This window comes from Mastomys coucha, unplaced genomic scaffold (assembly GCF_008632895.1).
Source record: "Mastomys coucha isolate ucsf_1 unplaced genomic scaffold, UCSF_Mcou_1 pScaffold16, whole genome shotgun sequence".
In the NCBI taxonomy this organism is placed as follows: Eukaryota; Metazoa; Chordata; class Mammalia; order Rodentia; family Muridae; genus Mastomys; species Mastomys coucha.
The window spans coordinates 34,627,447-34,655,257 of record NW_022196898.1 but is presented as its reverse complement, the minus strand read 5'-3'; the positions used below and the strand labels follow the sequence as shown (position 1 = coordinate 34,655,257).

The following is a 27,811-nucleotide window of genomic DNA, read 5'->3' as shown; positions in this document are numbered from 1 at the left end:
AGACCATCTTAATACCTACACCATCTCTTAAATGAATGTAACCTGTTCTCTGTGGGCTGAGAATGAAGACTATCACTCAAGTCAAATAGCTTTGACCATAGCAGGAAGTCTGTATCCAAAAATCGAGCCTACAATTCATTTCTTGGTGCAGCAGAACTATCAACTCTCAGCTTAGCTACGATGGAGATAAAATCTTTTGGTGATGTGAGGGTCGTTGAAATATAGCCTTATTACAATGAAACCCAGTGTCTAAAAATTGTTCTTATTTTGGGCTTGTACCACAGTAAGAGCCAAGATTTTAAACTCTACTAAATACAAAACAAACAAAAAGACTTTATATATTCATGTTCATTTAAGAAAATACTAGTAGTGATGTATTATTTTTAAGTATACAGCTAATAGGTTTGGAGTTATTTAAAATTTATATTGAGAAAAATATATTTTCACTATTGCTGTAGATGAGCATCTACATAAGACTGTTAAATTGATTGTTGTTTTATATCAAACAACTTTTACAATGCTTACTTTTATTGTTATAAATTTTAAGGAATACGACAAAAAAGGTATTGTAGGTATTGAAGGGGGGGTCTATGGGAGGAGAGGTAATACAAAAGGAGTACAAGAATGTGATTCAATTCTATTTAATTAAAATATGTTTTTAAATGTTAAAAAATTCAGATAAATAGAAGTCATGTAACTTTTCTCATCATAATGCAATAAAAGTTTAAAAAAAAAAGAAAAGAAAGCACCCATTTGCATTATTAGCAAACACAGGTTTGGGAACTCGGTTATATTTACAGTAAAGATGACTGAGGAAGTGTTCACAGGCTGTTTGCCTCGAGTGTGTGACTGTAGACCTTAGGTGGGCCTTCCTTCCTACATAGTCCAGTACGCTACTGCTCTTCCATTCTTCTTTAAAAGCATACTCAAAATAATTATTCTTGCAAGTTCTCCATTCTTACAACTAATCCCTGTTTTAAAAATCCTTTCATTTTGAAGTGTCCTCCCACCTATAAGAGTTCTTGTTTTTGAATGTTTCATGTTTTCCTGTATTTAATTCTACACTCACAAAGAATTTTTCCTATAAATCTAAAACTTGAATTAGTACCAGATCTGTTCTCACATTTTTGTGGTTGGTGGAAAAGAACAATTGATCACTGTTCCCTTTGTGACATCCTGTTTATATGTTGAAAATAGCTAGCTTCTCCAAACCTGCACGTCTGCAGTTATTTTCACACCTGTCTGTCTGTCTGTCTGTCTGTCTGTCTGTGTTTGCGTGCACACAAACTCACATATACTCACACATATACTATGCCATGCAAGTGTAAAGAGGACAGAAGATAATTTACAGTGTTTCAGATTTTCTACTTCAACCATGTGGAGATCTGAGTATTGAACTCAGGTTGTCTGGCTTGGCAGCAAGTTCCTTTACTGCTGAGCCATCATGCAGATCCAAGTCTGAGGATTTTCTTTCCCAGTGCTCTGATAATTGTAATTACTTTCTTCTGGATTCTCTACAATCTGTACACTGAAAGAAATAATATTTTGAACTCTACCTAGTCCTTTTATTTATAAGTTTTCCACCTTTTCCTCACTATCTTGTTTTTGATGGGTCATTCTTAACTGGTTTGTCAAGGTTACCTGGAATCCTATTATATTTTAGAAAAACTAGAAAACTTTACCTACTTTATAGCCACAAAATGATTGAGAATCAATCTTCCTTCTTTCCTTCCCCCCCTTTTTTGGGGGGGGATATAGGGTCTCATGTAGCTGAATATTTTCAATTTCACTATAAAGTTATTGAGAAACAAAACAGCAAAACTCAACTGTATTGGGCCAAAGAGTTTAGATGGTGTGTGTGTGTGTGTGTGTGTGTGTGTGTGCGTGTGTGTGCATGTGTGTGTATTCTGGTTCACATGTGTGTGTGTGTGCCTATGTGTACATGTGGAAATGAGAAGTTGCCGTTATGTGTCTTCCCTTGATCACTCTCCACTTTATTAACTGAGGTAGACTCTGGTCTCTCAGTTGAAACCAGACACTATTCTTGTGGCTAGTCTAGCTGGCCAGCTTGTAGTGAGGATTCCCATCTTTGCTTTCTGAGTGCTGTGATAGATGGGCACAGCACCAACCAAGCTCTTCTGTCGGCTTGAGATCTGAACTTGAGTCTTCCCATTTGCCCAGCAAGCCCTCTATTCCCTGAGCTGTAGCCTCTTGAGCTCACCCACGGGTCAGGAAACTATTTTTCCCTTCACTGATGATTTGCAGTTTTCTTAAACTTCCATGAAAGCCAATAGCACAGTTCTTATTTAGTTGTAGAAACTAAATGGATGATATGGTTCAATAACTTGTGGATAGTGATTGCTTTTACTGAAGAGATGAAACCCCATAATTGTTTAATATATGCATATAGGTTAGTGGCACCTTAGTTTACAATTTTTAGTAACAAGCTGAGAGACTAGGATAAGTTTTAGAATGAATATAAATTATATGGTCTAACTATTATATAGCTACTGTTTGCATTGGATTTTGTCTATCCTTTTATTTAAATTTAATAGCTAGTGTCCTATTTAATATATGACCATAAGATGCATTTTTTTTTGGTTATTGTCATTGCAGGTTTTGGAAAATGACCATGAAGACTGAAGAAATTACATTCTTTACATAATACTTGGAGTTAATGACTGCTTATGGCATTTTCTTGAAAATTAAATATGACTTAGAAGCGTCAAAGGTTTATGATGTCATCGGTTTCAACAGAAAGCAAACTCCAGCAGGCTGTCAGCCTGAAGGGAGTTGACCCAGAAACATGCATGATTGTGTTTAAGAACCACTGGGCACAGGTAATATATGAGCTCCTTGTCATATGCTGGTGCCAACAGCTCCCAGGCTCTGTCACACTGAGCAAAGATTTCTTACTCTGCGACAACTAGCTGGCTGTCTAGAAACACTGGGTGGGCAGGGCCCTTTCAGTCAAAAGCAGCTTTTTCCTCCTGATTTCCAATAGTGCATATCTGATTAAAATCACAGTTTTCACAAAGGACTTGTTTATGAAGCATTTAGTAAGTACTGTGCTGGGGGCTTCAAATTTTCTATGTCATTTAGTCTTCTTCAGAAACCAATAAGGTAGTTGGTAGAAAATGGGTTAAATGACCATTTGGAGGATCTGCAGCCAACAAATTACCAAGCTAGACTTCAGGCTGTTGAGTCCAAAGCCTGTGGGTCTGACTTCAGTACTCAGCCATTATCAGGCCCGTGAACCCTATACAATGTAAGAAAAGGTACCTGGTTGTATCTGAATCCTCTTTTCTAAGCACATTACTTTCTATGGATGACTCATTCTGACTTCTCTAGCTTTTCTGTGATCGGCTGGTGTGGATAATTAAGGGTTGAATGCTTAGAAAATTTACCACCCTGGCCCTTTCCACAGGAAGCTTGCAGGTAGTAAAATAAACAAAATTGGTATTTTTTTTTTAACTACTTGTCCAACGTTATACTCCCCAGGTGAGCTGGTAAGTGGCTATTTATGTGACAGTTTTTTAATGACTACCAGGTTCCTTCCTGTGTCCGGAAACAACACATGGGTTAAAGCCCTGAGCCTGTAAATCACAGCAATTATAGGGGGACACAGTTTAGATCAAAAAAGAGCAAAATCAATTCTGTTTCTGGATTGTTCCTATCTTGTAGTTGCTTTTCACTGCCCAATGTAAAGCTTCCATGATTTTTTGTGCTTTTCCATTACTCTGAATTATTGTTCACATTCTAATGGATTTACTGTGGGTGCTGAGGACACCACTCTTATAGGAAAGAAAGTAATTCAGGGTTATTCTTGATAATTAGATAACTACCTTTGGCTTTGCACATTTTAAAGCATTTTAAAAGTAGGCCAGTGAACCCTGAGATATACCAGTTTGAACATTTTTTTAAAGATTTATTTATTGTTATATGTAAGTATACTACAGCTGTCTTCAGACACCCCAGAAGAGGGCATCAGATCTCATTATGGATCGTTGTGAACCACCATGTGGTTGCTGGGATTTGAACTCAGGACCTTTGGAAGAGCAGTCAGTGCTCTTAACCACTGAGCCATCTCTCCAGCCCCAGTTTGAACATTTTTATTATTTTGTGCTTATCCCTTGTGCAATGTATCTGCGTATTACTATATGCTCATTTATTGATTTACTTAAGTGTTTGTGTCTATTTTTAGAGTGGGTTACTACACTGCTGGCATTTTCAACTTACCATCCATTTGACTGGTGATGCCTACCTTTTAAATGTGAGATTTTTGCTCTGGGGCCTACTGAGTTTGCATAGAATACATTTGATTTTAAACCTTCCTCCTCAGGTTACCACGATAAGATCCACTTGGCTTTGGGTGCTAGGCTTAGAGACACAGATACCACTGAACTCCTGACAGTGTGCTGGTACATCTGCCTTCTCAGTTCTGTCTCTTTCTCCAAAGCCATTGGAATGCTGCTAGTATGTCCTGTGTCAGAAATGTGTCTGCCTTTATTCACACTGTTGAGAATAAACATTGGTTCTAGAATCCTATTGGTCATTTCCATATCCGGTATGAATGGTTTCAGCATTATTAGACACTGCGTTATCTGAAGCACAGTGCAGGTGCTTAGCACCCTCCTGTTGAAACATACAGAGCTGAAGGTGAGACTATCTTGTTAGAGGGAACGATGTTAGTCATTAAACATTTCCCGTTGTAAAGTGTGAGCCTGTCTTTTGATGGTCTAGCCATTTCCTTAACTCTGGCTAGGTTTTCTTTATAAACTAAAAGAAAGGGGCTTTTATTAATTTCTTTAGACTTGGCTTTTCCTTCTAAGTAAACCTGGGAAATGCCATCAGTCTCTGTCTACAGAGGTTCTGGGAACCTTTCCGTTAACCATATGAATGGAAATACTAGCTAAGAAATTAATTCAGGTGGGTGTCTGAGTGGCTGTTTCCCCTTAGAGATTGAGTTGGCCAAGAGTTCAAGTACATCTCTGGAGCATCCTAGGGGGACAGCTACAGGAACTGTCAGGAGAAGGGGCTGGTGTGGGTGGGATGGTGGAGGAAGCCTCGGTTTAGGCAGCTTGGTTGTGGAAGAAGTTTTGATGTCAGAGGAAGGACACATTCAAGAGGAATATTGGTAATGAATAATGTTTTGACTTTTTTGTTGATGAAAAAGAAGGTTGGGATGGCAAAAAATTTCAAACAAGGTAGAGGTGTGAGCTGGGAATGAAGCCCTCCGGCTGTCAGGACTGGCTGTTGTGAATTCATCTCTGGACTTCTCAGTTCTGTCTCTTTCTCCAAAGAAAATACCTTGGCTCTTTACTGTGGCTTCTCCTGCTGAGGTGAATAAAGGCCAGCTCCAGTTAAACTCTGACTTGTGCACCTCTGTACCTGCTGGGACTCCAGCCCCAACTCCCCCGAGGCAACCAAGAAAACCTGAAAGGCTTCTCAGAACCAGAACGTGGCCCAGTCAGGACTAAACAACCACATTTTATTTACTAGAGTGTGCCATTAACTGCGCAGTGCAATGCTTTTGTTTACCATAAATTAGGAAAAACGAAGGCAGCAAAAGCCTGCGCTATCTAGAATTCATCTGTGTTAGGATACTTCAGTATAAATTCAACATAACTGACATGCATTTGACAGGCTCTGTTGTACTATTTATGAGTCTCTTCTGTTGCAGAGCTTGAGTTACACAGCTAACAGGGATGGGCAGATGAGAATGGTTGCTTTCTGCCTTGGCCTATACTGTCCAGGGCATCTAGTTCTGTATCTGGCATAGTTCATGTCCAAGGCAGTCCATTATTCCAGGGATGAGGTCTCCAGTTGCCTGGTACTGCATTTGAATTTCCAGAATGCCCCTGGGCATGATGTCATGGCTGACAGTGCTCTACAGACACCCAGGAGAAGCCGCCTCCTCCCTAATGACGGCGCTGGAGACTGGAGGCTTAGGCACTTGTGCCCGGCCCGTGCTTCCTCTCCCTTTCTTGAGTAGTCATCTTTTACCTAAACTCCAGATCCCTTTAGTTGGGCTTTCCAGTGGTGTGTAACCATCCACAGGTCAGGACGGCACAGACCGTTCCTTAGATCCTAGCTCCTGGGACTCCAGAATTGAAGCTGCTTGACATTCATGTCTGCCATCGTCCTTGGCACATGTCCTGCCACTTCATGTCCCGGTGCTGAGGTGCTTGCTGCTCTTTATGCTGCCATGGCCCTCCATTCAGTTAAGTGCTGCTTTCTACAGGAACGTCATTTCCTCCAGACGCTTTCCTACACTCTTTCATGTATTTCCTCTGCGCCCCGACATCACCCAGGCTTTCCTTTACTCTTCCGTCAGTCACTTTATATTGCAAGGGTCTGTATAACGTCTGCTTCCCAATACCGCTGTGAAGCTCCTCACTATCAGCGGCTGTTAGTGACTCACTTGTATTTCTGCTACCATAGTTCAGTACAGTGTATTGTAGATGCTCAGTAAACCCTTGAACAGCAAGGCAGTGAATGAGAAACTCTTTAGAAGAGCCAGGCAGTTTAGGAAGCCAGTGTAACCATGTAGTAATTTTAAACCGCTATATAATATGCTTCCAGGGGGATCTTTGGACTTACCTTCAGCGATAAGGAAGAGTATGTACTTGTGTTGATTCTTAGTCATTTATAAGAACATTGTATACTATGGCAGGTTATTACTTTTATCTCCCTTGTATATTTGAATTTTCTAAATGGAAGAGGGTTCAAATGGAAGGAAGTACTGAGCTACCAGCTAATAAACTGCTCAAGTAAATGGGCAGATTAATTAAACCACCTATCATGGTTATTTCTCATGGCATACCTGTACTTGGTGACTTCATGGACCTTGTAGTGTTCATTGTCTCCTTACTTTTTGCAAGCAGAAGAACAGAGGAAGTGGTGGTGGCAATGGGAGGAGCTAGGCAAGGTGGTATATGTTTTTATTTCTACTAGTTTGGCAGCAGAAACAGGAAGAACAAGAGTTCACAGTGAGACTAGGCTATTTAGTGAGTTCTAAGCTAGTCTGGTCTACATAGTAAGACCCTTTCTCAAAAGATAAGTAAGAAAACAACAAAAAATTATATTTCCATCCATCTAATAAGTAAGCTAGATCTTCTTTTTACCAAAAATTCTGTACCCCCAAAAATCTGTTTTTAAAGTGTTTTGTTTGTCTTATGGCATACTTATACTTTGTGCCTGTATGGATCTTGTTCTGCTCTATTTATTGTAGACAGAGGAAGTGAGTTTTAAAAAATTGGAGAAAGCTGGAAAGATGGTACATTTCTGTAATGCTAGTCCTTGAGTGGCTGAAGCAGGAAGATCTTGAGTTTAAGGCCAGCCTGGACTAATAGTAAGAGGTTGTCCAAAAATTAGGCAAGCAAGCAAGAAACTGTCAGGGCTGTATTATAGTAATGATACTCGAGGAAGAATACACTGGGTTTTCTTTTTCATCCTGGAGGAGATGGCAGTGAGAAAAAATCTGGAAGACGATAGATTGCTTATATCAGTATCTTACATGTTCCCATGGTAATGAAAACTAGAGGGTCAGCCTTAGGTCTACTGTGTAGCGTAGAGCTCTGAGTACCCTGAGTCCATTAAAGAAATATAGAACATAATGCGTGGATTTGACGTACATATTTGTATCTTATTTTCTTGCTCTGTTTAGCTTTGCTTTTGATATCACCTCATCACAGACTAAATGAGTGAGAACACTGAAAGGCATGGGGAGATTGGAAGTTTAGAAGGTTTGGAAAATTCTGATTAATCTTTCAAATATCTTAGAAAATTAATGTCCACTAACTTTTTAAGCATGCCTATTTCTTTACTGATTTATACATATCCTTGAACTAGACAGCTGAAAGTAAAGTGGACAAAAGCCATGCTCCTTAAGAGAGGGCCACTAGTTGGTGCTTCTGGGAGACGCTAGCACTCCAAACCTGCTGCAGTGCCAGCGGCTCTCCTGTTGTGTACTCACATAGTACACGGTCTGGTTGGGCAGGGCCTGAAGCTAATGTTCTGTTCAGTATTTTTACTTAGATCCTTCTTCCTTTGTTCTTTTCACAGCTCTTCTTTGACTTTCAAAAAGAGGTTTTATTAGCAAGTGTCCTGGCTAGGTTACTGTGATCTTGACACAGAGTAACTTGGGAAGAGGAACTCACAATTGAGAAAATACCACCATAAGACTCGTCCGTGGGCCACTCTTGTAGTGCCCTCTCTTAACTAGTGATTAGTGTAGGAGGGCTCAGCCCACTGTGTGCTGCCTCCCCTGGCCAGGAGGTCCAGGGTTGTAAAAGAAAGCAGGCTTAGCAAACCATGAGGAACAAGTTAGTAAGTAGTGTTCCTAAGCTTTAGTTCATGCCTCCAAATTCCTGCCTTCCATTCTTTCCCTGACTTTGGATGATGGACTACAACTTGTAAGATGGAATAAACCTTTTCCTCCCCAAGTTGCTTATATTCATGGTGTTTTATCATAGCACAAGAAACTCCAAGTAAGAAATGTGTATTAATTATACATAATAATGAGTTCATTATGGTGCTTTCATATAGTAATAGGTATTTTTATAATATTCACCTCTCATTACCCTGATTTGTTCCCCCCACACATACTCCTATTGACTCCTGCAAAAAGAAACTCTTTTGAGTAAAATTGACAGTGGTGTAAACAAATAACTAGAAAATATTGGCAAACATTTATGTCACTTAGCAACACAACAGTAATAGCTTTCCTGGAAGGCCCGTGTCTCCGGCCTTTTGTGGTTTTTGAACAGTCTCATGAAGCTCACATTGCTTGGAGCTCTTGGTCCTTGTGCCTCTACCTCCCAAGCCTTGGGATTAAAGGTGTGCACTGCCACACCCCACCTTTATTCAATCGTAAAATCCCCGATCCAGACAAGTCTGTGCAGCTTCTGATGGTGCTGATATCATGCAAGTGGAGTAAGTAAACCTATTTTACAAGGGTTTCATAGCTTTACTGTTGGAAGAAAGAAAGCAGCATGGCGGCACATGCTTAAGTTCTAGCTACTCAAGAAGACTGCAGACTCAGGATCAACTTGGGCTACATAGGAAGTTCAAGGACACCCCAGGTGACTTAGATTCTGTCTTAAAAGCCCAAACAAACAGACAGCAGCAACAACAAAGCAAAAAATCTCTTGAGGATGTAGCTTTAGTGGTAGGGCATTGCCCAGTGTAAGGCAAGGGCCTGGGTTCAATCTCCAGTTCTGAAAATGAGAGAAGGCAGGCAGGCAGATAAGAAGGAAAGAAGGAGAGAGGGAGGGAGGGGGAAATGCAGGGAGGGAAAAAAGAAAGAGTAGATGGAAGGAAGGGAGGAAAGAAGGAAAGAGGGAAGGAAGCAGGGAAGGAAGGAGAGAGGAAAAAAAGAAGGCAGGCAGGCAGGCAGGAAGCTGGCTTGCTGCTCTGGTAAGACCCTGTAGAGACAGGTACTCAAGGGATGTCCCAAATGGAAAGACTCAGCCATTAAGTAATGAGCAAGGACAAGTGGAAGCTTAGCTTCTGTTGTAGTTGTTTGGTACATAAAGTGTAATTTGGCCCATGACAGTTAAATCCTCCCCTTCTGTGCAATGGAAAATGTTGCTTAGTAACTTGAATTTTTCCACAAATGCCACTTTAAATTAGCATTCCAAAGGGTTTGGAACTGTGAGTTTTTCCACGTGACTCTCTTGAAGGAAGTATGCACCAGTCAAGGTGGTATAATAGCCTGTGCATGCAAGGCATAGGCCAACAGTGAGGTTAACTGAAGCAGGTCCTGGCAGGGATGCACCTGTGTATATCACAAAGAATAATCATTTGGTAGCTTGAGGTCAAATTATGTGATTAATGTGGACCTTTCCTTTGTTTCTTATTTATGATTCATCAGTATTTAATATTCAAGTCCATTATCGCTGACTGATGGGGCCATTTTAGGGACCAAGGGTAGGAATATCTGATGCTCCTTATGAAGTAGGCTATTTAAAAACTGTATCCTTAACAGCACTCATATCTAAAGGTCAAATGGCTTTGAAATTAGGTTAAATTTAACTGTTTTGATCTGATGGGAATTTGAAAACTATTGTTCACACTGTTCATTTTGTGTTTACTTTTAAATTATGTTAATTTATACATGGAATTAAATATGATCCAGGCTCATATTCCCTGTCCCTCTCATACACACCCCCTCTAGAGATGAAAAAGATGCTTAGTTATTATGAGTACATCTATTGTTTTTAACTGAACTGGTTTACTTCATGAGTATGGGCTTTTATCATATACTGATTACTTTATTAAATATTATTTTCAGTTTAATAAAGTAAACTTGGTTGTTTTGTTTGTTTGGCTTTTTTTGTTTTGTTTTGAGACAGGGTTTCTCTGTGTAGCTCTGGCTGTCCTGGAACTCACTCTGTAGACCATCCTCCTGCCTCTGAATCCCTGCAGCTGATGATATACATCTCAGAGGAGGCTTGCTTGAGTATGCCAGAGAAGCTAGTCCAAGCAAGGGCCAGGCTGCAGGAGGCACCATATGCAGTCTCAGTGTTGAATTTCACCTCCCACCCATCTAGTTTAGAGTCAGCATAGTGGGTAAAACTGGCAGCAGGCAGAGGAAGCAGGAACAAGAATGAGAGAGTTTGATGCCAGTGATGTGAAGACCAAAAACAAAGGGAAAGACAAGAAAAGTGCGGGTCACCTCAGGAGTCAGTCTGCAGCAACTGGGAGCACCTGACCCCTCAGGAGCTCTTTGGCAGTTCATGGAAGACTGAGTTCTACCCAGGGAGCTTGAAGGCTCCTGCTAGGAGAGAAGTCAGTCCCAGGGTGTGGCCTCAGAGCCCACTTGAAAAGCAGGTCACTGGCATGTCTGCTGGCAGGGACAGGAAGGAGAGGGAGCCTGGGAAGGTCCTAGAGGCAAAGCTCAGGGTTTGTAACAACATGGGCACAGAAGCAGTCAGCACTTGCTAAATGTGGGTGCTCTGTGACACACACACGCACACATACACACACATATACACACACATACACGCACACACATACACGCGCACACACACATACATGTGCGCACACAAACATACGCACACACACATACACATGCACACACACACACACATACACGCACACACATACATGCACACACATACACGCACACACATACACGCGCACACACACATACACGTGCGCACACAAACATACGCACACACACATACACACACACACACACACACACACACACACACACACCCCCGCACACACACACACACCCATCTCCCAGGCTGTAAAACTGCTGGTTAGGGTTTTGAGTGAGGAAAAGAATGCAGGTGTCTGCTTCCTTCCAGGTCAAAAAAATCTTTAATCTCTGCAGATTATTCACAAATTCTGCTCTCAAGTTTCTCTGCCCACTTACCCACAAGGCTTAGAAGCAGCTATCCTAAAGAAGGCTAACTTACTTAATTTTAAAAACTGCTAATCAAGATCTGTAGGTGGCTCAGTGTTTAAGAAAACAACCTGATCTCTCAGAGGACCCGAATTCAGTTCCTAGTACCCACATCAAGCAGCTCACAAGTGCCTGTAACTGTGGCTCAAGAGGATTTGACACTTTGCCCTTCACAGGCACCTGCTTGCGCATTTCATACACCAACCCCCAACCCACACACAGACACACACAGACATAACTTAAAAAATAAATTTTAAAAATGCGGCTACTCAGTTTATGTTCGGTTATAAAGCTTGCTATTCCCTTCCTTTCTCCCTTCCCCCCTCTTTTCTTCTCTCTCACAAACAGGGTCTCTCTGTAGCTCTGCCTAGTTTAGAACTCACTGTGTAAACTGTGCTAGTCTTGAACTCACAGAGATCTGCCTACCTTGCCTCCAAAGTGCTGGGGATTTAAAACATGGACCAACACGGACTGGGAATTCTAGCTCAGTGGTAGAGTTCTTGAGTTGGAATCAATATCATGTATATGTATATATAATATATACCAATAGCATGTATATATTATATATATATAGTATATAAAATATATACACATACATATATACATATATATAGGTTAATTTAGTCTGAAGAAAGTAATTTATGGTTGTATGAATTGTTTTGCTGAATAGTACATACATACTATTCATACATATATATATTACATACATATATTAGATACACAATAAATATTTGCTTAAATATGTGTGAATAAATATATATCTCTATTTATAAGTTTATATTATATAGGCATTCTAGAGAACTGGATTTTTAATAATTGCTTTATCTCAGTATTTTTCTTCTCTTTTTATACAATAATACAAAATAACCTCTTTTACTTTGATCTTTTAGACTTATATTGTGAACTCACAGCAAATTACAGGAAAGAACTAATTGATCTTTAAATCTCGTTTGTCTTTGTTTCCTTCTCTACCTTCCCTCCCTTTTTGATTTGTTAGGCATATAATCCATGCTGACCTTGAACTTGTGATCCACTTTCCAAGTGTTGGGATTACAGACATGTACTTCTATGCCCAACCTTGTTTGTTTTTCTCAAATGTTTGTGACTTGTTTTATGCTTTTTGGTGTTGTGCACATGAGTACGTTTGCCTGAAAGTATGAATGTGCATCATGTGTATGCCTGGTACCTGCACAGGCCAGAAGAGGGTGCTAGATCTGCTGGAAGTGGAGTTAGAAGGCTGTGAATTGCTATGTGGGTTGAGGAAACTGAATCTGGATCCTCTGCGAGAGTAGCCAGTGCTCCTAACTGATGAACCATCTCTCCAGCCCCTATGTTTGCTCTTTAGCAAATCATTTTGTTTATATTTATATATAATTTGTATGCAATAATATGATTCGCTTGCATAACAGTAGTTATACTGTATGGTGATGTATTTTGGTTATAGTTCTCTTCTTCTTTACCATCTGGACCAATGATACTTTTATTTCTCCTTATTGGAAAAGAACAGCAACACAAACATTTTAGGCATTTTCCCTCAAATCAGATTAACAAGTCAAAGGGCAAGAACAAATTCACAACTGTTTCTGCACATTGCCAGATTTTTATTTTTTTTTAAAGAAAGACCAAGGTGGCTCAGCATAGCCCTACCCATATATAAAGCAGTCTGAGTTTTAGACAGTTTACACGGTGAGCAGAGTGAGAAGTGTAATTGCATTTTACCTGGGGGCCTAGCTGTAAATACAGCTCTCACAAGCAGACTCAACACTTGGACTTTGCAACAAAGCACAAGCCAATTTGTTCTTCAGAACCTTCAAGTTAGGAACTTTGGGGACTGAAGGATGTGGGGTTGAAGAAAAGCCCCTTTAGGACCAGCATGTCACTGTGTTTCTCCCTATAGATGTTCTCAAAACCCAGAGCCAAAGTGAGCTCAGTAGGCCTGCTGGGAATTCTGAAGCACCTGGGGAAGTGCTCTCTGGTGGTTTGTGGCAAAGAACATGTCCAGTGGCTGCCATGTGGCCACCAGTCAGTGGACCATGTATCATTTGGGCGACTGCTGAAGAAATGCCCTTTCTCATGAAAAATGTCAACTCAGAAGTTTTAGGGTCACTTTTCCCCTTGTGACACAGTATTGCCAAATTTATGATGGAAATTGGTAGAGATCATTGGTGGTGTGGACATGTGTTCACCATGTCAGGATATACTTACCTGGTCCACACAGATTCTTTTTCCTTGCTTCTGACAGGAGAGAAATGGAGACCTTTCCCTGAGAAATAATTTCCCTTATTGCTCATGCATGCTGACATAGCATTGTGTATTTGCCAGCTTCCCCCAACAACTCCAAAAACCTGTTACCTAAATACAGAACATGTAACAGCACATCAGAGAACTGGGCCAGGAGGGAACCGCCAAAGGCAAACATTGCATTATATGTTATTCAGAAAGGCAAAGAGAAACAAAGATAGAGTCATTGATAAAATGCCAGGTGGTTTGTAAAGTGCCACATGGAGTATTTTAAAGGGAGTAAATTGAATGGGGTCATCATGGATATCGCATGTCACTAAGGTAATGAAAACTAAGATATAAAATAATGTAAACCTTCAGGTACCCATGTACACATATCAGTGGGCACAGTGAAGTTGGAAGCTTTGGATCCCAGCAGAGGGAAGAAAGAGAACTGGACCTAGGATATGGCCTGACCTTTACAGATGTTGAACAGATGTATTTGCCTTAGCCATGTGTTAGGTGGCATCTGATGCTGTTTTATTCGCTACTTTTATCACCGTGTCCAAAACCTTTATACCACTCCAAACTTCAGGAGTTTATTTTGTAATTGATTATCTTGGAGAGATATTTGTTTATTTAGCTTGAAGAGCAAGATTTCAAACTCTTCAGACATTGGTGTTTGTGTCTATGCCTTCTCTTAGTCAATTCTATGTGTGCTAGGCCTACAGTTTCTCACTTCCCATTTATTGCTCCTATTCCTGGGTTGTGTGTGGGTGAAGGGCATCCCTCCAGGTGGAGGAGTGAGGCATAGTGTTTGTGAACAGCATGTAAGAAATTACGTTGCTCTGCTGACGTCTTCAGAACAACTGCATTATGGGAGAAAACCAGGTTTCCTTGTACTTGTTTTTTGCATTTGAAACTTAAAAGGCCATGTTGTATTAGATATAGTTTAAGGGGAAAGTAACTTGTTATCTCTTTGAATATAAAAGTAATTATTACTTTTACATTTTATTTTGCTTTTCTTATCCTTTACATTATTGACATATTTGATAAATATATTGTATCTAGTGGCCCCTATGTTTTTTTGCCAATTTGGTAAAGCCAGTGGTGAAGTGTTTTGGAGGTTATTATGATGAATAGCAATAGGTGACAGGTGTTTGGTATATTGCAGGTTGTGAAAATCTTAGAGAAGCATGACCCCTTGAAGAACACCCAGGCAAAATATGGGTCCATCCCCCCAGATGAGGCCAGCGCTGTGCAGAACTATGTAGAACACATGCTCTTTTTGCTAATTGAAGAACAAGCCAAGGATGCTGCAATGGGGCCAATCCTGGAATTTGTGGTCTGTGAGAACATCATGGAAAAGCTCTTCCTTTGGAGCTTGAGACGAGAATTCACTGATGAAACCAAACTTGAGCAGCTCAAGATGTATGAGATGTTGGTCACTCAGTCCTACCAGCCTCTGCTGCACCACAAGCCCATCCTGAAGCCCCTGATGATGTTGCTGAGCTCCTGTTCAGGGACAGCCACCCCAGCTGTGGAGGGAAAGCTAGTTGTCCTGCTCAACCAGCTCTGCTCCATCCTTGCCAAGGATCCATCCATCCTGGAGCTCTTCTTCCACACCAGTGAAGACCAAGGGGCTGCCAACTTCCTCATCTTCTCTCTTCTGATACCCTTCATTCATCGAGAGGGCGCAGTAGGCCAGCAAGCACGGGATGCTTTGCTATTTATCATGTCTCTCTCTGCTGAGAACAGCATGGTGGCCAATCACATTGTGGAAAATACCTACTTCTGTCCCGTAAGTACCTCTCCTTGATGTGCTTTTCCCCCATCCCACCCCCTCCTTTCATGTGTCAAGAGCGCGTGCTTTTGTTCCATTTGTTCCAAGTTGTACCTTCTGTGGCAAGGTGTTCAGAGAAACGTGCTTGGAGGCAGCAGAGCTACCCAAGTTTCAGTGCTAAAATTTGGCTAAGCAGTGACAGCCCCAAATGCCACTCTAAGACTGTCTACTGTTTCTCAATTCATATTTGCTGTGTTATGCAGAGGGGTTGATTATACTTGCACTTTTAAAATTCATAGCCTTCCAGATCGACTCTGCTCCACTGACTCAAGGTATGAGGTAAGACCTCTCACAGCTAGTTTCCCAAATTAATTTGTTTCTCAGCAAGATAATGACTATTAGTTGTAGGTCTAAAGCATCGATTTTATTTTTAAAATAACTTCATATTTGCAGTGAAAAAAAGTTCTCTACTTGGTATAGTTTCTTAGTCCATGGTATGGAAACGTGGTGTATATTAGAGGTACCCAGTCACACCAGGAAAAGAAACGAGCACTATGGAGTTTTAAGGGCGTCATAGTCTCTGAGTGATTTCGGTGTTCTACGGTTGGCCAGTAGCTATCAATACTTTCTAGGCTTGGTGAACACTTCTATTATCTATTCTTTTTATTAGTCTTTATACTGTAGCTGTAAGTATGTGAGATAGTTTGTAGATTCCTGGTGAGTTTTGTTGGAAAAGCCAAGATGGGTTGCTATGAGTAGATAAGATTTTGTTGTTGTTGTTGTTGTTAGTTAATACCATTTGGATGATTTTAGATCAGGAGAACACTCCCTAGAGGACATTAAGAAATGTGTATTTGTGTGTGTGTGTGTGTGTGTGTGTGTGTGTGTGTGTATTTGTGTGTATATCTGTCTGTCTATGTGTCTGTCTGTCTGTCTGTCTGTGTGTCTGTCTCCTTAGCATGGGGCTATGAGGTTAGTGATGAAGGGTTCACCCACAGTTAGTGTTCACAGACTGTACTAACAATACCAAGTACAGAATTCCAATGTAGAAATAGGAATTCATATTAATTATAGCTGGTGATACAAATTGGTGCAGCCACTTTGGAAGACAGTTTGATAGTTCCCTTTTTTTTTTTTTAAAAAAAAAAGGTTATTAATTTATTTATTCATTTTTATGTATATGGGTATTTTGGCTACATGTATGTCTGTGCATGTATGTAGTGCCTATGCAGGTCAATAGACGACATTTGATCTTCTGGAACTGAAGTTACAGAGAGTTGTGAATTACTCTATGGGTTCTGGGAATTGAATCCATGTCCTCTGGAAGCACATTCAGTGTTCTTAACCACTGAGCCATCTTTCTAGTCCAACAGTTTCCTATGAAACATGCTTTTATCATATAGTCCATCACTTGCTTTCCTTGGTATTACACAAAGGAATTAAAACTTCAGTCCACACAAAAACCTAAACATGGGTGTTTCTGATGTTCATGGGTTTTCATAGTTTTTAATTGTAGAAGCAACCAAGTGTTCTTTAGTATGTGAATAAAAACCAATCCACCTAGTTATTGAAAATATTACTCAACTAAATGAAATGAGCTTTCAGATCATGAAAAGACCACAGGAACCTTAAACACATACTACCAAGCTGAGACAAGGCAGTCTGAAAAGGCTGTGGACTGTCTGGGTCCACCAGAGGACATGGTGTCAGGAAAAAGAAAAAAGAAAAAGCCTCTCTTAAAGCCGGCAGGCAAAAGCATGGGGCCTTTGGTTCTTAGGGTCGTGAGAATCCTCTCTGGGGTCCTGTTGGTAGGGATACATGCCTTGCATGTCTGTCCAAGGCCCCAGAATATACAGAAGAGTAAATTCTAATTTAAACTGTGTATGTTGTGTGACTATAATGTGCCCAAGTGTTTCAAGATATGGAAAAGACAAGACCTTCTGAGGATATAAAGAAATATGCTAACTGAGGAAGGCGATATAGCAGTGGCTACTAACATCGAATATTTGCCTTCTGTGTAGCCATGAAGCTTTCCTTCAAATGTCGGCACAAGGATGTTCATTTAGTTGAATAGCGATTTAATGAAAATAAAAGATGAAATATATGAAACAAAACATAATTAGACTGTGGGCATTAGCATGTATCTATATCTATGTGTATGAAGCCTAACAAGTCTAAACCATGTTGCATAATGATATAAATAGCAAATTTCTACCTACCATGTTAGCATCTACATAAACTTTACATAAAGTTTAGAATGGTGCCTACCATTTTTTTGGTGGGGGTGGGTCCCCACACATATAGATAAAGTAAAACAAAAATATAGTTAAAGAAACACAAGAATAAGAATAACGTGTATTAGCCTCAAAACTGCAGTCTGTCTTGAGGACGGTGACAGGAAGAGCATAGTATTGGGAGTGGAGTAGAATTTGTGTGCGTTGGCATTGTGGATTGACTGATCCCAGATCCTCACACAGCGCTCTGACTGATCCCAGATCCTCACACAGCGCTCTGACTGATCCCAGATCCTCACACAGCGCTCCACCACTCAGCCATATACCCCAGCTGGTTTTAAAAACATACAGAGCACTTCTGAAGAAACTATAGCAAAATGATAAGTATTGCTGATGATTTTTAATTCTATTATTTTCTGACTATCTGTAATAGTTCATAACTTAAAAATTCAAGTTCATTGGGAGAAGAATGGTGTGTGGTGTTGTGTTTAAATTTCCATTAACTGTATTTAAGCTGATTTCAGTAATTGTTGCTTTTATAAAAATGTGTTTTAAAACATTGTATAGTTCATTTAAATTAGAGGAAAAACAACATTGCCAGCTGACCTCATTTTCTAGGATAGAAGACAAGTTTGTGGTGTTAGATTACCCCTCAGGATAGAGCCCATAATTTCATTTATACTCAGTTTTCCATAATTGCATCTGACAACATAATTAAAATAAAAAAGGCCCCTTTATGTTGCAGATAAAAGCATATGTTATTAACCAACCAGCTAAGGGCCACAGTTGACAAAAAGCTTTCTCTAATTAGTATGATTGTCAAAGTGTGTTAGCATCAGCCTCTTGGAAGAGTAATGACTCTCTTAGCAAACTGGACCTCGTTTGGAAACCTGTGTCTTCAAAGTTGATAGAAAGAGCTGACTCTTCTGTCATCTCTTGGTTCTCAAGAGAGAAGGAGAATCCGGTTACCCTAGCAATCTGGTACCAACAAATGGTGGGCACTAAATGATCCTGTCTCTTGTTTTGCTTTCTTTAAACCAAGTGTTGATGGTTACACTTAGACCATTTGTCACGTGTTGGCAAAGTCTAGTTTGCATAAATCAGACCAGGTGACCTTTAGGTACAGAGCCACAGGTAAGAAGTTATTTATCCCATATCCAAAATGTATGAGGCTTTTTATTTTGGCAAGTTGTATCAAATGCTCTCTACCAGGTGTTTTGCTGCTAGCTTCCAACCAAAGCCATCTGCTAAGACTCTTTGTTTCTGCTAAAATTAACCAAGAACCTTGGGATGTTTAAGGACTGACCTTGACTTGCTGGGTGCTGTGTACCTGGCTTGTCTGTCTTCCATTACCATGTGGCAAACATTGCTCTAATCCTGCCTGTGTTCTTTTCTTTAACCCTTACAATAGCTTGGCTCATTTAAGTTTATAGAGTTTAGTAAGTGCCAGTTAATGGCAGAATCCAGCTGAAAACCACATTTGTCTGACACTAAAGCTGCTTATTGTAACTTTACCACAGCAGACTGTCAAGAAGTTAACGGTTTTCACTGCTGTTGTCCATATGACCCTATATGGTGATCCATCCTGCCTTCCTTTTTTCATTTCTTTTTGTGAATGCATGTGTATGTATGTGCTTCCATTTGTAGAAGTACATACATACATACATACATACATACATATGCATGCACATACATATTTGAGTGCCTATATATGTGCATGTTTGTGTGTTTATGTATTTCCATGTCTGGAGGTACTTATATATACATACATACATACACACACACATATATACATATATACACATATATTTGGGTGCCTATATATGTTCATCTATTCGTGTGTGTGTGTGTGTGTGTGTGTGTGTGTGTGTGTGCACCTGTACCTGAGGCTGATGTCAGATTTCTTCCTTGATCCACCTATGTTATCCACTGAGACAGCGTCTTTCAGTTGAAGCTAGGTAGTGCCACTTTGGCTGGTCTGGCTATCTAGCTTGCTCTGGGGATTCCCTGTCTCCACTTCCTGAGCACTGGAATTATAGCCGCACCTCCTTGGGTTTTATGTGGTACTGGGGATTAGGATTCTGGTCCCCTTGCTTGTGCTGCAAGAACGTTACCTGCTGAGTCAGCTCCCCTGCCCATGATAATTTCATTTAAGGATACTTTTGGGAGAAGATAAGTGAAAAGTACTTGGTTAATATTTAATGTATTGAGAATAAACATAATGTTTTATAATTTTGTGGTCTGAATCAATAAGAGGCTAAAAGAGTACATTTTATTTTTAATTACCTGTTGAATGCAGATATAGGTGCCCTTTATAATTTAGTTTTCAAGTTACACAGTGAAATTTAAAAGTAAATCACTTTTGATGTTAGTTCTTGAACCTGAAAACAAAACAAAAGAACAAAAGAAACAAAAGAAACAAACAAACAAAAGCCACCTACACACCTCTGTGTGCCTCTTTGTCCCCGGTCCTGCTCCCTTGGTACTCTGTATTCTTGAGGGTAAGGGTGGCTTCCTCGTGACCGTTATCTTCTTGGAGGCTGGCCTCTCCATCTCTCCTGGACTGACTTGTACCCTCTTCCCAATCTTGCTGTGTATGGCCCATAGCCATGTTCTAAAACTGTGTGGCATGTGTGTAAGTGAATCTGAACTCAGAGCCTTGGAAGGGAATACAGTTGTTAGTAGCTGTGAACACACACATTCTCTCTCTCTCTCTCTCTCTTTCTTTCTCTCTCTTTCCCTTTCTCTTTCTCCCTCTCTCTCTCTCTCTGTCTCCCTTTCTTTCTCTCTCTCTCCCTTCCTCTCTCTCTCTCTCTCTCTCTCTCTCTCTCTCTCTCTCCTGTCCCTTAAGAGTATGTAATGCTTTATATTTTGCAGAATATTTTTCTCATGTTCTTTTTACCACTCTGAGGAAAATCGTGGCTATTGACTAGCCCTGTCTTCTGGTGGCAGGAAGGTGGTGGGAACACACACTCTCCCAGCTGTCAGTTCTGCATGGGGTGTGTCTTCAGCCTGGGCAGGTTTCTTCCTGTTCACATCCTAGTGATGCCCTTTTAGAATACTCACTTAAAAAGTGAATATTAGGTATGTATTATTTTTAATTACTGTCACTGATGTATGTAATTTGAAAATTAATGTTGCTGTAATTATATTGATATACTGAATAGTTATTCTCAGCTTTTTAGTCAGACAAATTAAGCTTGTCTTTATGAATACATCTTCAGAGCCTCAAAGTGGTTAAGAAACCAAGAGAACACAGAATTAAAGTCTTTGTTCTGTGGTTAATTTAGCATGAGTTAGCAAATGTAATTGATTTTTAAAATGTAGCATCAAGATTAGACTTCTCTTCTAGGAGACTTTTGGGTTCCATATGCTTTTGCCAGAGGCTTCTGATTTATAATAGACAACTCATTTGGGTCACATTCAAAACTAGTATTAAAGTGATTTGTATAGGTATGTTGACAACAAATTAAATACTTTAAATAGAAGATATTTTCCTTGGGGACCACAGATGCCCTGATTTTTAAAGAGATAAAGGATCACTCTTGCTTATAGTTTTATTTCCTATACTTAGCACCTGACCTGAAATTAAGTAGTCAGGCTTTTTTTTAAGATGAGTGAATTAATATATGGTTGAATGAAGATTTCTAGGAAATTGAACAATGATGTGTCTGTTTGTCTGCCTGCCCATCCATCCATCCATCCATCATCTGTCTGTCTGCCTGCCTGCCTGTCTGTCTGTCTATCTATGTCTCTAGTGTTGCTATGGTCCATCTATTTCACTGTCCTTTACTGTACAGTGTAGGCTCCTATACCACCTCAGTTCTTATCAGTTTCTCTGATGGCTTCCTCTCATTTCTTTGTGCTAAGTCCTATCATGTCTTGTCATTGAATTCATTGCGTTAGTCTTGGAAGATCACATTTGAGACTCAACACACCTGACTCTGATCAGTTACCCGTATCTCCAGTATATCTTGATGTGACCAAGTCCAATCAGGAGAGATGGAGAAGACAGATAAGTAAACTGGTATATGCCAGAGAGGTGACTGTCTCACCAAGGGAGGGAGGACGAGGAGAAAGGAGAAGTAACAGTAGTCTATGGAGCTTTATTCCCCTGGACTTTAACATTTCTGGCTCCAATGTCTATATGTTTGTGTTCCTCACATCAGGCTCTGTGGGTTATTGCTCCTTGTCTTACTTTTCACAGCCTTTCTTTCTCTATCGTCTTTGATTTGTAGGCTACAGTGCTACCTCCACAGGGATGACTCTAGATGGCCACCTCTTGCCTAGAGCCCTCTCCCAGGCATCAGACCCACACAGCTGTCCTCAGGGCTCTCCATCCAGGTGTCTCAGAAGCGTTTTGTATAGGGCCACAGAACCCTAAAGGACGTGGCTCATATTTACCTCTTTCTTCACGTGGTCGGCCCTTTCTGCTCTGACAGTGCTGGGCTTCTTTCTCAGTCCTGGGGGATACTATGCCTTCTTTCTCCTTTCAGCTCGTGTCCAGGCTTTCCTCGGCTTGCAGTAGTTTTCCTTCCACCATCATCTTCTGGCTAGCCCCTGTTTCCTCCACAGCAGCCTAAACAGCACTTCTGAAACCAGTTCCCATATTTCACTCCCTACCCCCAGGTTTGAGTGAAGCACCGTTTTTATCAACAGCATCCTAAAGTTCTTATCACGCATTTTAGATGTTATGACACTATTGTAATTCTTTATTTGTCTTTTGATGGACTGGGAGATCAATGAAATGTATCACTATTTCTTTTCTGGGCTTGACTCAAAATATCTTCTTGAATGTTTTCATCCATTTGAGTAAATTCAGGGTCTGTGCTAGAATGATGTCTTCTGGAGCTGACTTCCTTTTCTTTCAGTCTTTAATTACATATTTTTATATTTGTTTTGTGTATGCCTGTAAGTGTATGTGTGTGGGCATGCAAATGCCACAGTGTGGTGTGGAAGTCAGAGAACAATTTGCTGAAGAGAGTTTCCTCCCTTCACCATGTAGGTCCCAGGAATACAGCTCAGGTGGTCAGGTATCAGGCACCCTTACCTCTATGCCATCTTTCCGGACTTATAGATGGCTTCTTGTGTATAGTCCATGCTATTCTGTACATGTACTAAGTCAGGATGTCTGAGACGCTGCGTAACCGGCATCCCTTCCCAAGTGGGAAGCCCCGTGCCCTGTGAAATTTACTGTTTTTGTAATCTTCTGTTCTGTAAGCACTCAGCATGAAGTGTGATCCTTTTTCACACTATCTTTTAAAGATATATAATATTTTATATTAAGTATTATATTATGCTATATAGTATGTTATATATAATATCTAATGTATTATATTAATTATATAATACAACACATTATATTATATATAGATATATAATATGAATATATGAATATAGAGATATATAAAATATAAACATAAATAACATGTATTAACATATAAACATATAATTATATATTATATATGATTTATACATATATATGTATATATATTTACTTATTTTACATCTCGACCTCAGTTTTTTTTCCCTTCTTTCCTCCCAGTCTCTTCCCACTCACCTCCCTGAACGTTTGAAGTTCTTCACCTCACTTGTCTGGCCCAAATATTGTCAGTGTAGAGCTGGGTACAAAGTTGAAAAGTAAATATGAGGTTCTGGCTTTAAACCGGCTGTCTTGGTGAGATCATCCTCATCTATGCTCATAAGAGACTCTGCTGGCATGGCACATCAACCTCTGTCCAAACCTTTGTTACATAGCTCAGTGACCTTCATCCACACCCTGCTTCTTTCTTCTTTATATTGTTTGTGATGGTTGAAAGAAATAATATACATGAAAGTGCTCTCTAAAATGTAAACTGCTAGTGTCATTCAGAACTCTTAATATGCAGGCAATCTTTTTCATAAAACTAATCAGCATCCTTGCTTGTAAGTAGGGACCTCCTTCATCCCAGGCTGCCTCCCATGGACAAGAATTTGCACTGGCATTCTTCTCTATTGGCGCTCACCAAGTTGTCCTGTACTGTGGTTCTAAAGAGTCTGTCCCTTCCCTGAACTTCTTGGGTATAAGAGTCACATTTCATTCATCTTTGTGTTTCGCCTTTTCACTTGCTGGACTCCCAGCTCATCATGGTGCCTAGCATAAAAGATGAGTCACCCTCACCAACCTCTTCACTAATAGCTAAGTAGCTCTGGGTTTACATTGCTGTCTGCTGGGGTAGCCTTCCTAGTCCATCCACGTGTTTAACCTCTCCTCGCTAGTTGCTACCTTCTCTCATATTATTAATCCCTTGCTGCTTAGAGTTCGGTCTTTGGACTGAACCATAGGCATCCTTGTGACTGTGGCCTTCAGACAAGACAATTTTGCCTTTTTTGTTTCTGAATCAGGTACTTGCAACGGGACTCAGTGGTCTGTACTCTTCCCTGCCCACGAAGCTGGAAGAGAAGGGTGAGGACTGGCACTGCCTTCTGAAGGACGACTGGCTCCTGCTGCCTGCCCTCGTGCAGTTCATGAACTCGCTGGAGTTCTGTAACGCAGTTATCCAGGTACTGTAGCCCAGAAGCCATGGTTGGCTAGTGTCCAGCCAGAGCTCCAGTCTTGCGGGGGACTAGTGTGTATAAGCACCCTCCACTATTCCGACTTCTTCAGAATTAACCCTTTGCTAATTTTGAGAAGTACTTATAGAATAATGGTGCTTCGCTTGAGTCCCATTGAGTATCCTGAGATGAGTGAAAATGTTTGGTAGGCTTGTGAAAAGTTCCAATTGGGAACAAATGAAAAGATTTTATTTTCTCTATAAAAAGTGTTATTCTGTTTTGATTATCCACTTACCCATCAAAAATAAGTTCAGTGGCTGGCTCATTAAATAGATATTTTTAGGCTGCTTAAGTACTCCAAATTATAACACTTTTACTTCAAGGTCTTCCTGGGAGCTTACAAAGGAAAACACTTTATTTTGCTTAATGGTGCACACTACATAAAGAATATTGTTATCCCAATTGAATTTGGAAGAAGTTAACAATCTTCTTAGCTACACAAATTAAATTTGCTTTGAAATTGACTCGCTTTAGGGGGAAAAACAGCCACTGAACTCTTGTGTATCTGGCTTTTTGATTAGATTTTTTCACCTTCAAATTTCTTGTTACTGTTTTCAATAAAAATCCAATTTTATATATGTTTAAGGGTGTACTACGTTTTCATCAAAAATTTCTTCTATGTAGCATCAATACTACCTTTATATTGGATTTATTAAGAAATCAGGTTTGTTTTATGGTGAATTTTTAGGGTGAAGAATGTTACTTATAATCTGTTTATCTACCAAATAAAGGAGCGGCTTCTGGAGGAGAGTGAAAGGAAATTACTTCAGTTCCCATCTCATTTTTATTGCTAAGTCAAAGGAAGTTTTATTTGTATTTAAGATAAATGGATTACATTTTAAATTATTTTCCCTTTAATATTATAGTCTATCAGCACTTTCCGCAGAAATGTATGGAAATAAAAATGATGGAACTACTGTTAGCTCCTCTTCAGACGTACAGAGAGAGACTCAGTAATTTAAGCAGCTAGCCTTACTCCGAGAAGTTGCTTCTTACCTCACGTCTGACTGAATCTCGTTCTCTTTCTCAGGAAAGCTGCTTCTTACCTCACGTCTGACTGAATCTCGTTCTCTTCCTCAGGAAAGCTGCTTCTTACCTCACATCTGACTGAATCTTGTTCTCTTTCTCAGGAAAGCTGCTGCTTTGGGCATGGTGAAGAACAAGGAAGTTTATATATTTATTTGGAATTAAGGGCAAACATTATTTAAAAGCATTTAAATAATGCTTTAAGGTTAGGGAACCCCTGAAAGTATAAAAATATATGAGTAAAGGTTTGTCCATATTACTTATATTTTGAAAGTCAATTTTGAGAAGTAACACCAGCAATGTTTCCTGCTTTTGAACAACTGCCCACTTTTTATGGGGATATTTTACTGAACCTTTTCTCTCTAAATATCAGAAATATCTGAAAATGCATCTTCAAAGTTCTCTGGTGACAAAATAAGTGTATTTAATTATTCTTTTCTATAGGTTCACTCTTTTAAAAAGGTAGTCACAGGTAGATACAGAGTCTAGAAGGAGTTAAGGGGTGAAAATTATACTTTATAATTTATTCACTTTTAACTTATAAATATTTATGCATACCCAGTCTATTCATTGTCTGCCTTTTTCAAGTCAACTTTAAAATTAACATCTTTTCTAAAGTTGGAAATGTAATTTTAGATGTTTATACTGTAATAGATATTTTTTAAAAAAATCACATCATTGTGTGGTCTGAAGAGTTACTTTACAAGTGAAGCTTAGCCCAAACTTAGGGTTTCTTTTTGAATGTAAGATGAAGACTGAACTGTTTAGTTTTGAGGCGCCACAGAGAGTGAACCCTGTCATCTGCTTCTATCTCAGGTGGCTCACCCCTTGATCCGCACTCAGCTTGTCAGCTACATTTACAATGGATTTTTGGTACCAGTATTGGCTCCTGCCCTCCATAAGGTCAGTGACTGGCTAAGGTCGTCTGTCTGTCCATAGTATGAGGGAAACAGAGGGAAGTGAGCACTGTGTAAGTGAGTCAGCAGTGGGCATAGCCTTATTTTTCTCCTCACTCCACCCAAAGTTCTTAGTAGTCTCAAACATGGGTCTTAAAAGTATCCATGGTGTAATCCATTAGATGGGGTCCATTTGGTGTAGTCGAATGTCAAGTTAGTCTACAGGAGAGGTAACCCATGGTCTTTTACTCTGGGATCAACTTCAGTTCCTGGGTGGGGCTGCTGTGAACATTCTGTTAAGCGGTCCTGTGTGGCATGTCTTTCATGGAGAATGCATTGGCTGCTGTGGGCATCAGGAGGGCAGAGGTAAAACCGGGGCCACAGCTCTACCTCCTCCTTAATAGAACATGTTTTCTATTACAACAATTCTGCAACAGCAAGAATTAAGTGAAGCCATGTTAAGGTCCCACTTAAGGCTGGCTGTCTCATTAGCAATACTCTGAATGCCTATGGCTCTCATTTTATATTTAATAAACCAACTGATATCTTTTCCATTATGAGTTATTATGAGACACCCACAGACCTAGAACTCTAATTTTAAGGAGCCTTTTTCCCTGGTTGGAAGAGAAGCAAGAATTAATTCAGAATGTGGCTTGGACAAAATGCTCTTCTTTCTGTATGTTTAAATTACATTTTATGTGTTCTTATTTTATAAAGTTAAAAAACCCGATTCTAGCAGTGCTGAAGGATTGCAGTCTGTGCTGTGGCATGTCTGCTCAGAGCAGCCAGGCTCAGTGGAACTGTTGCTCTCTTGCTATTTAGTGCCCCTTTTTGCTCAGTGGACACATTGTGTGAAACAAACTGTACTTGGTCTGATAAGGAGTTTCCTCAAGTTACTTTAGTGTTTTATAGACACAGAGATCAAGTCTGTGGAAGTAGAGCTGTCTTGGGAAATGCGGGGCATACCATTGGAGAATTCACAGCATCTGTTTCTACACTGTCCTTCTGTTGGCCAGTATTCTGCTGTTCAGGTGTGCCTGGCTTTGGAGGTCTCTGCATCTGTATGGGGAAGAACTTTCCTTTTCAGTGGAATCCAGTGGAACGACTGAAGGTCTTAGCTGTGATTACAGACTCCCGTTTGTAGTCTTTCTTCCTTGTTTGTTCCCTAATTATCCCTCACTCACCTGCCGACACTAAGTAATGCTATTTATCACTATTGTATTCTCCACAGTATTTTGTTAGTATAATTAATTAACATACTTTAATGTTATAGATATTGATGGAAATTCTTTTTGCATATTAATGGGATATCAGGTATAGTTTTGATACACATATAGATTAATGTAATGTTAAAGTCAAGTTAAACATATTTATCTTCCCAAACACTTATCATTTCTTCATGGTGGAACCTCTTCTTAGAACTTTGTAATAGTGTAGCCCATCCTGTTATCTGTAGACATCCTGCTGTGTGCTGGACCAGCAGAGCATCCTGTTGTGATCTCACTGTGGCTTAGCACAGTGAGTTCTGTAACTGAGCATGAGCTGGATTCACAGAGCCATTGTGAAGAGCACTCTAACTCACTTCCTCACAGAACTTAGGAGCGACTGAGGAACTGAGGCATGAGCCACGCACGTTCAA

The 27,811-nt window shown here is 40.0% G+C and overlaps 1 protein-coding gene across 3 annotated transcripts in view; it reads left to right on the top strand.

Moving 5' to 3' along the window:
• The window catches only part of Fam160a1 (family with sequence similarity 160 member A1), a 256,635-nt gene that overhangs the window by 169,958 nt on the left and 58,866 nt on the right, over positions 1–27,811 (top strand). For all 3 annotated transcript variants that reach the window (XM_031374231.1, XM_031374229.1, XM_031374230.1), the window contains 4 exons: positions 2,617–2,840; positions 14,814–15,440; positions 24,041–24,199; positions 26,093–26,179. In XM_031374231.1, coding sequence (XP_031230091.1) covers positions 2,736–2,840; positions 14,814–15,440; positions 24,041–24,199; positions 26,093–26,179 — 978 coding nt within the window. In that variant the 5' untranslated portion in view covers positions 2,617–2,735. The remainder of the gene's footprint in view (positions 1–2,616; positions 2,841–14,813; positions 15,441–24,040; positions 24,200–26,092; positions 26,180–27,811) is intronic.